Source organism: Oncorhynchus mykiss, chromosome 21 (genome assembly GCF_013265735.2).
Source record: "Oncorhynchus mykiss isolate Arlee chromosome 21, USDA_OmykA_1.1, whole genome shotgun sequence".
In the NCBI taxonomy this organism is placed as follows: Eukaryota; Metazoa; Chordata; class Actinopteri; order Salmoniformes; family Salmonidae; genus Oncorhynchus; species Oncorhynchus mykiss.
The window spans coordinates 19,818,996-19,832,060 of record NC_048585.1 but is presented as its reverse complement, the minus strand read 5'-3'; the positions used below and the strand labels follow the sequence as shown (position 1 = coordinate 19,832,060).

Below are 13,065 nucleotides of genomic sequence, written 5' to 3'. Positions count from 1 at the left end.
TGTTAATTAGGTCTGTCAGAAGGTGATCTTTAACAGCTGTGGCTGCTAAGGATCAGACTGAGGAGAAAGGACTGAATACTGTCAAATAAAATCTAAGGCCTTTCTTCTGCCTGTATCTCATTTACAGTTTAATTAATTTGGTATTAATGAACTGATCATATTAGTTGTCAATTAATCAAACCATTATTTATTTAAATGGTATTCAATTCAATAAACATTATGTTTTTGTTAGTTACTTCCACCACATCAAAAAGAAAAAAGAAACAGTTTCATGAATGATGTAAAGTAAGTTACTTCATGATCAGAACACGTGCAGCGAAAAGGACTTTTATTTTGACAATTTTGTGGACGTTCCCACCCGGAAGTAGCTAAATACTCGAGGACACGTTTTTTCTTTCTGTTTTGTTCATGCATTTTAGAACAACATCTAATAATAATACTGCAGTTTTACAGCAGAATGCTGTAAACAGTTTTCAGCATTGATACAGTCATTTAGCAGACTTATAACACAGCAAAAGATGGATGCTATGGGTATGTAGCTAACAGCCTCCTGTAGGTAGCCTAGTTATATATGGCTTCAAACTTGCCGTGGACATTGTAGCTATTTTAGCACACAGTTTATTTTTATATGAGGGATACGTCTATATGGCCCCAGCTAGCTAGCTTTGCAACCTGGTCTCAGAGCATGTCGTATTGTTCTGTATATAAATCAACACCTGCCGTTTATTATGATATGTTAAGTTTCGTATGGTATGTAATCATTTGTGGACGTCCATTGGCCATTTTGTATGATATGTTACGAAGTACAATATTACGTATTATATGTTACATATTTTCAAACGTACAATATGTTACGAATTTGCAAGTGTATGATATGTTAAGAATTCTAGCTTGGTGGCTAACGTTAGCGTTAAGTTTAGGAGTTAGGTTAAAGGGTTTGGGGAAAGGTTAGCTAACATACTAAGTAATGGCAAAGTAGCTAAAAAGTAGTAAGTAGTTGAAAAGTTGATAAAATGCTAAAGTTGTCCTTGATGAGATTCGAATTAGCAACCTTTGGTTGATAGACATTCGCAGTTCGGCGCGAGATCACTGTTAGACGATGACTTGTTTCTGCGCATGAGCTTAGCTAGCCAACGTTGCCATGACATCTCCTACAAGCAAGATCAGGGATTTCTATTGGAGAAGCAGTTATCTTTATACTGTACTGTCTTTGATATTACTGTACATCCTTCTCTACACAATAGATTACCCCCTTCCTTTCTCCTCCCTGCGCCTTTTGGTCCCACCTCTACGGCTATTGTCTGCATTTATGTGGCAGGTAGCGCATCAGAGGGCCATCAAGCACTATGGAAAGTTAGAGGAGTTTGTGACAGTGGTTACACAAACTGTCCCAGAACTTATAACTGACAGACAGAGGACATTGCTTCTTCTGGCATTAAGGGCAAGGGTAAGTAAATTCTGAAACGTACCCTGGGTGTAGTAATGTGTTTAACAATGTGTCAGGTGTATGAAGGGCTGTGTCTAGCCCAGATGTACTCTTAAGGAGCCTACCGTTACTCCTGAAGGTCCAAGGACCTTATGCTATTTTCAGAGGTAGATTGGCTATGACAGCCAAAAACTACCATCTAAAGGTGAATCGATTTCAATTGTTACGTGATATGGTTCTAGAAACAAAAAACCCTATACTTTCATATCACATCAAAAATAATTTCATAATGCAAAAATGTTAACTTACTGTACACTGTTTTAACCGGCTTTATCACAGTTGCAGCAAACAGTATATTTCAGGTTCAACACGATTCTGCCGGCCTTCTTCGGTTACACACAGGTATGCTAGATAGATAATTAGCACAATTGGTCCCTCTGTCTTCCGTAAACATGTGCTGTAACGAGATATGGCCGTGTGGGAACCATAATTATCCCTATAAAGGTGTGTATCAATTAAACCTTTTTTATTATTTCTCACTAATATGAAAGAAGGTCCTTATGTTTCCAAAATCGTACCGCAAGCGATGCGTGTTAATGTTCAGATTGAGCATAGGGGCTCTTAACATAACTCTGTACAGAAGACACCTTCATCCAATGACTCTTATGTGTAATGTACTAAAAGTTAAATTAATAAAGGTTAAATCAATAAAAAATAATGGAACAGAGTCATGATCAAGGGCTAGGCCGTGTAGACTTGACAGTTAATGCTGTTTTTGTATTCTGATCATGGAAATCCGAACACATCATGCGTCTACACCTACATTTAAATGTGTCCCAATTCCCTTTTCCTGCGCTATATTCAAATGCCAGTATGCATTCTGCAAACGGTGGAATAAGCTAAATATGATAACACAACAACAACTTGATGGCAGTAGTTAACTACTGTAGCTTACTAGCCAGCTAACCTCTGTAGCTAGCCAGCAAGCAAAGTTAAAGGGATTGCAAATAACTCTAGCCAAAACAAGGGCATTATTTTTCAAAATAATGCGACCAAGCTTTCACTTCCTGGCTGATGTCTTGGTGTTGCTTCAATATATCGACATAATTTTCCATCCTTATGAGTCCACCTATTTTGTGAAGTGCACCAGTCCCTCCTGCAGCAAAGCACCCCCACTACCCGATACTGCCACCCCCATGCTTCACTGTTGAGATGGTGTTCTTCGGCTTGCAAGCCTCCCAATTTTTCCTCCAAACAGTTATATTTTTGTTTCATCAGACCAGAGGACATTTCTCCAAAAAGTACAATCTTTCTCCATATGTGGAGTTATTAACCATAGTCTGTTTTTTTTTATGGCGGTTTTGGAGCAATAGCTTTTTCCTTGCTGAGCGGCCTTTCAGGTTATGTCGATATAGGACTTGTTTTACTGTAGATATAGCACCTGTTTCCTCCAGCACCTTCTCAAGGTCCTTTGCTGCTGTTCTGGGATTGACTTGCACTTTTCACACCAAAGTACATTAATCTCTAGGAGACAGAACGCATCTCCTTCCTGAGCGGTATGACGGCTGCGTGGTCCCATGGAGTTTATACTTGCGCACTATTGTTTGTATAGATAAATGTGGTACCTTCAGGCATTTGGAAATTGCTCCCAAGGATGAACCAGACTTGTGGAGGTCTACAATTCTTTTTCTGAGGTCTTGGTTTCTTTTGATTTTCCCATGATGTCAAGTAACGAGGCACTTCTGACCCACTGGAATTGTGATACAGTGAGTTATAAGTGAAATAATCTGTAAACAATTTTTGGAAAAAGTACCTTTGTCATGCACAGAGTAGATGTCTTAACTGACTTGCCAAAATTATAGTTTGTTAACAAGAAATTTGCGGAGTGGTTGAAAAACTAGTTTTAATGACTCCAACCTTAGTGTATGTAAACTTCCTACTTCAAGTGTAGACACGGCCAAGGATACAGTTAATATTTTTCAGGTAACTCTTCAGCTGTTTCAAGGTGAGCATCCAGGAGACCTCAACAAAATTAAGATCCATCTTGACAGATTCTCATCCTGTGGTCTTTCACAGGTGAGTTGGTATGGTTTGTTCTTGCACTTTTCTGTATATAGGGTCAAATATATCACGTTTTCTGGTTGCCCTGCTTTTTGTATCATTGTGTTGGGTTTATGTTACAGAATAATGATGCACAGATGCATGAGTTGGAAGAAAACTTCCTCAAACTCACCAAAAACCTTCTTGAAGACCCAGTCGAGAGGATCCAATTCTTCAAGGTATGGCTTAAATCTTAATTGTGAGTAACAACATTTTGTCACTGAATAGCAGACATTATTAACCAGTTGAATTATCAAAAAAAGTTTATAGTTAATCTCTGACGAATGGTCAGTCTGCCCTTCTGCTATAGCAACTGTGCCAAGGGCAGCAACATCAATATTATCTATCCTTGGTTTGCGGACGTACTTGTCTGTCATACAAATTGTGTGACTCCTTTCACTTGCTCTCTCTATCTCCCTCTTAGGCAGATTTCCCTGTGGTGTATGGCTGTGATTTTGACAGAGCTTTGCAAGCACTTGTTTGTCAGTTCCTCTCCAGACTAGAAGATCTGCTACCAGTGCCAGACCTTAAGCAGGTAGAGAGAAAACCAAGGGAGATGTAAATAGCCCTGATATTCAATGCAGTCTTTATGAGCTCCATTTTGGCTCTGTTTGTTGTTTTATGATCATCTTTAAAATGTTGCATTTAACACATTGAGAGTGATGTTTGAGATGTAAAAGGATTTCTATGCTTTTGTTACACTCTCATTTTCGGTGTACTGTCTTCATAGACTGCATCCTGGCTCAGCGTTGTACCCTCTGCCTCGGATGAGTGTCTGCAGTCTCTTTCTCACACAGAGGACCTGCAATACCTGCTTCAGCACCACACATGCTGTGGAAAGTTAGACAAACGTGATAATCTAAGCTCCTTTATCACAAGAAACACATTGTGACAGGCCACTACATGTTAACTTTTCTGACATACTGACTTTTTACTTTACTGTCCTCTACCCTTGTGTCTGTCAGCATTTCCCTCCTCGGCAGAAGACTGCATCCTCGCTTCACTGTCCCTCCCTACCACAGTGGGAGTGGCATATACCTTAGATGTCTTGCCTAACTTGGAAGGCTCTACCCATGTAAGCAGAGAGATGGAAACTTTGTCAGACAGCAGAGATTCTCAACAGACAGAATCAAGAGCACGTTTAGATGGAAACCAGAACAGTAAAGAAGACAGAGTGTCTACCATGGGTAGCGATGATGATGAATGCACAGAGAGAGGTGTGGAAGAGGAGAATAAAAACACAAGTGCTGTGGGAAGGGTTATTACCGAAGCAAAGGACCAGAGGAGATGTGAAGGGGCTGTTGGGGACCTGTGTGCTGTTGGAGCACCAGACCTCGCAGCCAACTCTCCAATGGTCACCTCCAGTGTGGCTCAAAAACCCTCAATATTTCCCGCCCAACTTACACTCAAAAGCAAAGGGGACCACGGAGTCAATTCCTCCAAGAGATCTAGAAAGAGCCCAGAAGGGAGGATGGCTGAGTCCAGTGTGAACTCTGATACACCTCTGCTTGAATCCTCACAGGAAACGTAAGAGAAAAGTGTGTTGGAATTGTGCTTGTGAATTAGGTTTTTATTTTATTTATTATTTATTTATTTATATGTATTTCTTTATTTAACCAGGTAGTACAGTTGAGAACAAGTTCAAATTTACAACTGCAACCTTGCCAAGATAAAGCATAGCAGTGTGACAAAAACAACAACACAGAGTTACACATAAACAAACGTACAGTCAATAACATAAAATAAAATAAAAATAGAAAGATCTATGTACAATGTGTGCAAATGTAGAAGAGTAGGGAGGTAGGCAATAAATCGTCCCTAGAGGTAAAAATAATTACAATGTAGCATTAATACTGGAGTGGTAGATGTGCAGATGATGATGTGCAAGTAGAGATACTGGGGAGCAAGAGGGTAAGTAATAATATGGGGATGAGGTAGTCGGGTATGCTATTTACGGATTGGCTGTGTACAGGTACTGTGATCGGTAAGCTGCTCTGACAGCTGATGCCTAATGTTAGAGAGGGAGATATAAGACTCCAGCTTCAGAGATATTTGCAATTCGTTCTAATCATTAGCAGCAGAGAACTGGAAGGAAAGGCTGCCAAAGGAAGTGTTGGCGTTGGGGATGACCAGTGCAATATACCTGCTGGAGCTCGTGCTACGGGTGGATGTTGCTATGGTGACCAGTGAGATGAGATAAGGCAGGGTTTTACCTAGCAAAGACTTATAGATAACCTGGAGCCAGTGGGTTTGGCGACTGATATGTAGTGAAGGCCAGCCAACGAGAGCATAGAGGTTGCAGTGGTGGGTAAGAAATGTGGCTTTGGTGATAAAACGGATGGCACTGTGATAGACTACATCCAAGAATGCGGTGATTGACAGAGTCGAAAGCCTTAGCCAGGTCGATGAATACGGCTGCACAGTACTGTCTTTTATCGATGGCGGTTATGATATCGTTTAGAACCTTGAGCGTGGCTGAGGTGCACCCATGACCAGCTCGGAAACTAGATTGCATAGTGGAGAAGGTACGGTGGGATTCGAAATGGTCGGTGATCTGTTTATTAACTTGGCTTTCGAAGATTTTATAAAGGCGGGGCAGGATGGATATAGGTCTATAACAGTTTAGGTCTGTCTCTACCTTTGAAGAGGGGATGACCGCGGCAGCTTTCCAATCTTTGGGGATCTCAGACGATACGAAAGAGGTTGAATAGGCCAGTAATAGGGGTTGCAACCATTTGGGCGGTTGATTTTAGAAAGAGAGGGTCCAGAGGGGGTTGGGCGGGTTGCTGCAAGGGGTGCTGAGGTGTTGGCAGTGTCAGGGGTAGCCAAGTGGAAAGCATGGCCAGCTGTGGAAAGATGCTTATTGAAATGATCGATTATCGTAGATTTATCAGTGGAGACAGTGTTTCCTATCCTCAGTGCAGTGGGCAGCTGGGAGGAGGTGCTCTTTTTCTCCATGGACTTTAGTGTCCCAAAACTTTTGGGAATTGGTGCTACAGGAACAAATTTCTGTTTGAAAAAGCTAGCCTTAGCTTTCCTAACTGACTGACTATATTGGTTCCTGACTTCTCTGAAGAGTTGCATATCGCGGGGGCTATTCAATGCTAATGCAGAACGCCACAATGTTTTTGTGCTGGTCAAGAGAAGTCAAGTCTGGGGTGAACCAAGGGCTATATCTGTTCTTAGTTATACATTTTCTGAATGGGGCATGCTTATTTAAGATGGAGCGGGAATCACTTTTGACGAGCAACCAGGCATCCTCTACTGACGGGATGAGGTCAATATCCTTCCAGGATACCCGGGCCAGGTCGTTAGAAAGGCCTGCTCGCTGAAGTGTTTTAGGGAGCGTTTGACAGTGATGAGGGGTGGTCGTTTGACCGCGGACCCATTACGCACGCAGGCAATGAAGCAGTGATCGCTGAGATCCTCGTTGAAGACAGCAGAGGTGTATTTAGAGGGCAAGTTGGTCAGGATGATCTCTAAGAGGGTGCCCATGGTTACGGATTTTCGGTTGTACCTGTTAGGTTCCTTGTTAATTTTTTTGAGATTGAGGGCATCTAGCTTAGATTGTAGGACGGCCAAGGTTTTAAGCAAGTCCTTGTTTACGTCACCTAACAGTACGAATTCTGAAGATAGATGGGGGGCAATCAATTCACATATGGTGTCTGGGGCACAGCAGGGGGCTGAGGGGGGTCTATAACAAGTGGCAACGGTGAGAGACTTGTTTCTGAAGAGGTGGATTTTTAAAGAAGAAGCTCGAATTGTTTGGGCACAGACCTGGATAGTATGACAGAACTCTGCAGGCTATCTCTGCAGTAGATTGCAACTCCACCCCCTTTGGCAGTTCTATCTTGTTGGAAAATGTTATAGTTAGGTGTGTTTGACATACACCATCAACACCATGCATCTTTACATTTGAATCCATTATATTAAACTACTGTTATCTAATACTGTGGTGCATTAGTATTTAACTGAACATGCGCTGTGGATCCTCCCCTAACAGGACTGGTGCTGAAGAATCAAGACCATTTTCTCCAGACCATGATGACACAGAAGAGGAAAACAACGGTACGACTTTTGAAACTTACTTGTAAACGGGGCCCCAAGGAATCCATAGTTGTGCAAAGACAATGGCATTTATTTTATTGCGTTATTCTCCACAGAACCTGCTTCAGGGGAGTCTTCTCGGCTGTCTAGCTGCGCTGAACCACCACCTAGTGACGTATCGCCATCCTCGGAGACCCTTTCCAAAGCATTGTCCACTGCACGGCGTATTGCCAACAAGTGCTCCCAGTGTGGAAGGTGTTTTATCTATCCATCTCAACTGGTTCAGCATCAGCGAATTCACACTGGAGATCGACCCTACAAATGCACCCAGTGCGGAAAGACTTTCAGTAATTCAACTGGGCTTTCAAAACACCACCAAAAACACTGTCTAGACGCGACCTTCGATTGCCCCAAGTGCGGAGAGAGTTTCAGATCTCTCCGCGAGCGGTTCAAACACCTATCTACTCACAAGTCCCTCAAATGTCTGTTGTGTGGAAAGAGTTGCCAGACGACTTCTGATTTGCGAAAGCACCAGCAAACACATAGTGTGACGCCGTCGTTCAACTGCTCTCTCTGTGAAAAACGTTTCAAGTTCCTGTCGAGCCTAACCAGGCACAACAGGACCCATTCAGTGGAGGGGGGGTACGCTTGTTCCAAGTGTGGGAAAACATTTGGATCTTTAAGTGAACGGCTCCAACATAAGAGGACACATAGGGCACAGCTCAACTGTACGGATTGCGGACGGAGTTGCAGTTCCCGCTCCGAACTAAAGAGTCACCAGCAAACTCACTCTCGTGAACCTCTCTTCAACTGTCGACACTGTGAAGACAAATTCTTTGGGTCAGTAGAGCTGAAGATCCACCAAAAAACTCATGCAGTGGACAAACCCCATCAGTGTGATGCGTGTGGAAAGTGCTTTGGTGCCTTAGCCACCCTTGTACTCCACCAACGGACGCACACGGGGGAGAAACCCCACACATGTCCTCGTTGTAATAAGCAGTATATCTCCAAAAGTCAGCTGACGTCACACATGCGGACTCACACGGGCGAGCGTCCATACAGCTGCTCTTACTGTGGGAAATGTTTCTCGCAGTTAGCTAATCTTACTGTGCACACAAGGATTCACACGGGGGAGAGACCTCACATCTGCTCTCGGTGCAAGAAAGGGTTTTGCTCAGTCGGTGACCTGCAGAAGCATGAGCGCTCTCACACCAAAGAGAAACCTTACAGGTGCACAGTTTGTGGAAAGGCCTTCACAGTGTCAAGTCATTTGACGGTTCACATACGCAGTCACACAGGAGAGCGCCCCTACACCTGCCCTGAGTGTGGAAAGAGTTTTGCGCAGAGCTCTGTCTTAACTAAACATCAATTCACCCATACAGGAGAGAGGCCATACCCATGCCATCACTGTGTAAAAAGTTACACCCGTCTCACACACTTGAAGAGACACCTACAAACACACACTTGAGAGAGTCCGGTGTGTTTTCCTGTTTTGGTTTCTTTCTGAAAAGCGTTACCATGGATTGCTGTTTCACTGTCTGTCAATGTGTTATGCTGAATAACGTCAATGTATAACTGAAAACCATGCTCACCATGCCTTTTTGTGAAACTGTAGTTTGTGTACATTACTGCCAACATGTATGGAAAATAAACATTTCAAAATATAAAATAACCTCTTTCAAGTTACAGTATGTGTCATATAAATGAGCCATTTTATGATACTTTCTAGCTTGGGCCTGCTTCTCTCTGGATGTTTGGGCCTGCTTCTCCCTGGAAGTTTGGGCCTGCTTCTCCCTGGAAGTTTGGGCCTGCTTCTCCCTGGAAGTTTGGGCCTGCTTCTCCCTGGAAGTTTGGGCCTGCTTCTCCCTGGATGTTTGGGCCTGCTTCTCTCTGGATGTTTGGGCCTGCTTCTCTCTGGATGTTTGGGCCTGCTTCTCTCTGGATGTTTGGGCCTGTTTCTCTCTGGATGTTTGGGCCTGCTTCTCCCTGGAAGTTTGGGCCTGCTTCTCCCTGGAAGTTTGTGGTTTGAGTCAGTTTATTTTGAATGTAACAAATGTCAGCATAAAAACCAATACAAAAACTGAGAAGACAATATTTGAACTTTGAAATACAACTGTATTTTTTTTCTTCTATGCAAATGAAAGCTGTTACAGTAGGCTTAATTTATTATATTCTACCTTACCTATTCTATATGTAATAAGCATTTAGCTTAATTAAAAACAATACACAGAAACAGGTGTGTACGTAAATGTAAATATTGTTTTTTATTAAACTTTTATTACCGTTTATAGATTATAATTGCAACACTTAAACTGCTACAAATGTCATCTACATTTCCACATGGAGGTAGTAGGTATTTGAGCAATTACGTGTTTTCTATTGTTAAACGTAAACTTGTATGCAGGTGTCTGAGGTGTAATTATGGCTTATGGTCATGTGCCTGCAGGGCCACTTTCAGTTGCCAAACTTTGCAGCGTGCAGGTTTCTTCTTTTTTCTCATCTTATTCAACTGTTACCATGCACCTGCAAAAATGTTAGCTCAGATGTGCGAGTGCCTTTTGAATTTAAAAACTTTGCGTATAGAAATAGAGCCGACATGATTCCTTGTCAGAGCAGCATGTTTGTTTTACATTACATATTTATATCTGAACGTTCCAAAACTAACTTGTGACCTACTGAACGTGCCCCTAGTGTGTGAGGTAACTGTGTCATGGTGACTGGCCTATGCCCATATATGGAGTTCCTGCTGCAAAGGCTGAGATGACACAGACAGCCCAATTCTGATACGTTTTCCTCTAACTGGTATTTTGACCAATCCGATCAGCTCTGAAAAAGATCTGATGTGATTGGTCAAAAGACCAGTTAGTGGAAAAAATATTAGAATTGGCTACTTGTGTAAATGCAGCCAAATATTAATTTCAAATCAAATATAACGTGTAGACCTTACAGTGAAATGCTCACTTATGAGCCCCTAAACAACAATGCAGTAAAAAATAAGTATGGATAATAATAACAAATAAAATGAACAAGTAATTAAAGAGCAGTAGTAAAATAACAATAGTGAGAATATATACAGGGGGGTACCGATACAGAGTCAATGTGCGGGAGCACCAGTTAATTGAGGTAATATATACATTTTTAAAAACCTTTTATTTAACTAGGCAAGTCAGTTAAGAACAAATTCTTATTTTCAATGACGGCCAAGGAACAGTGGGTTAACTGCCTGTTCAGGGGCAGAACGACAGATTTGTACCTTGTCAGCTCAGGGATTTGAACTTGAACTTTCGGTTACTAGGCCAACGCTCTAACCCCTAGGCTACCCTGCCGCCCCTGTGGGTAGAGTTAAAGTGACTATGCATAGATTATAAAAGAGTAGCTGCGGTGTAAAAGAGAGGGAAGGGGGGGAGGGCAATGCAAATAGTCTGGGTAGCCATTTAATTAGGAGTCCTATGGCTTGGGGGTAGAATCTGTTAAGAAGCCTCTTGGGGCAGTATGGATAGAAGTAGTTTAGCTCGTCTGGTAGGCTTGTGTTACTGAGCAGCTGCACTACTTTGTGGCTCCATAGCTCCTTACACCATTAACTAGTGGCTCCATAGCTTCCTACTCCACTACCTAGTGGCACCTGTGGATCTGTTGGGGCGGTATGCAAATTAGAGTGGGTCTATTGTTTCTGGGATAATGGTGTTGATGTGAGCAATGACAAGCCTTTGAAAGCACTTCATGGCATGAGTGCTACGGGTCGGTAGTCATTTAGGCAGGTTACCTTAAGTGTTCTTGGGCACAGGCACTATGGTGTTGTGCACATGGTCCTGCCAGTCCATGGTGACTAATTGCAGTCCTGATGTCCAGAAGTTATTTTCAGTCATAAGAGACGGTAGCGGCAACATCATGTACACAATAAGTAAAAAAATAAGTTGCAAAAAACGTAAATAAACGAACAAAAAACACAATCGGTTGGGGACATGTCAAATTTCTATGCCTTATTATTAAAATGCCTGCCAAACGGCCACATTCCCCATTGACTGTGGATTGAAAATGTCTGATTGCTTGGGAATGTCCTCCCAAGCCCACTTTATTATGTTTGATTGAGATATCTAGAAAATATTGTTTATGTAGGCTCTGATGATATCTGATTGGATTTTAGTTATTTTGTTTGTGGGTCATTACCAGTATGTCAGCCCTGGGCCCAGTTTAAAAAAAATCTATATGGATTTCATAGAAATATAATGAATAGAACGGGGGGTCCCCATTCAAGTCAATGATTAGTCCCTTCTATTCATTATATTTCTATGCATTTCAACCTATCCGATAGAATAGATAACGTTTGAAAAACTGGGTTCTGTTGATTCAGAACTATAATTGTTAGTGAAAACAGTAGATTTGATATAATACACAACCAACTCACAGTGCAACTGCAAAGGTATTCAAGTCTGCAAGTTTTTATTTTTATCACATGACCTGGTAAGCTTTCTGAAGGTTAGAAAATGCCCCCACCACTTTGTGTATATTGTTTCATTTGCAGAAATCACTTCAATGAGACCATTTGCAAGATTGACACACAGCGAAGAACGTCAGGAATAACAAATGACAAACATTCTGTAGCAGAGTAGCGATGTATCTCATACCTTTACCTTTCTGGGTGTTCAATTCAATCACCAGCATTACTTTAGCATCGTGAAGAAGAATTGTATTTATTTTATCCACACAGAAGATATCACCCTTCTAGGAAACTGGTCCTGAGGTCCATAGTGTCAGGTCTGGATGAGACACTACCCCCCCAGCTGGAGGACTCAGTCCCAACTTGAAGCTCATCTGCATGTAATGTAGTGGTAAAACAAATAGATGGGTAAACCTTGATCGCCGGTCACGGTGAAAAAAGTAACACAACCTATAATTTTAATGACTTTTTCCTCAAAGGTGGGTAAACTGTCAAAAAAACACTTCCGCTGTAGTAAACAACTTGGAAAACCCTGTGAAACCTGTATGTCTGCATTTACACAGGCAGACAAATTAATATTTTTTTCACTAACGAGTCTTTTGACCAATCAGATCAGCTCTGAAAAATATTGGTGATCGGTCAAAAGACCAATTAGTGGAAAAAAGATCAGAATTGGGCTGCCTGTGTCTACACAGCCTATGTGAACTGTGCTGATGGAATCATGTTTCTGGATAAAGATATCTGTTTCAGCTCATGTTTTACCCACTGCAAAGTGAGAACATGTTACTGATAGAAGCAAAACGAACATAGTGTCTTAATAGGGCTTTGGGCCTTCCAGCACAGCTTCAATGCCCCTTGCCATAGATTCTACAAGTGTCTGGAACTCTATTGGAAGAATGTGCCACCATTCTTGCCCAAGAAATTCCACAATTTGGGTTTTTGTTGCTGGTGGTGATAAACCCTGTCTCAGTGTTCAATTGTGTTGATATCTGGTGAGACACACCCTTTAAACCCCCTATGCTTCTTTGAAACCCTTGTTTCAAAGTCACAGATC

The 13,065-nt window shown here is 41.9% G+C and overlaps 1 protein-coding gene across 5 annotated transcripts; it reads left to right on the top strand.

The window, feature by feature from the left end:
* The first annotated feature begins 333 nt into the window (after positions 1–333).
* LOC110499938 (zinc finger protein 135) lies at positions 334–9,810 on the top strand. Of its 5 annotated transcripts, none has more exons than XM_021576993.2 (10): positions 334–531; positions 1,245–1,447; positions 1,766–1,828; positions 3,410–3,502; positions 3,610–3,705; positions 3,951–4,061; positions 4,257–4,377; positions 4,492–5,053; positions 7,530–7,594; positions 7,690–9,810. In XM_021576993.2, exons 1-10 carry the CDS (start codon positions 519–521, stop codon positions 9,039–9,041), a joined length of 2,679 nt encoding a protein of 892 aa, XP_021432668.2. In that variant the 5' UTR covers positions 334–518; the 3' UTR covers positions 9,042–9,810. The 5 variants fall into 5 exon arrangements, with proteins under 5 accessions (XP_021432668.2, XP_021432669.2, XP_036813089.1 ...); XM_021576994.2 differs by having other exon boundaries at positions 335–531; positions 1,319–1,447; XM_036957194.1 differs by having other exon boundaries at positions 336–750; positions 7,690–9,809.
* The last annotated feature ends 3,255 nt before the right edge of the window (positions 9,811–13,065 follow it).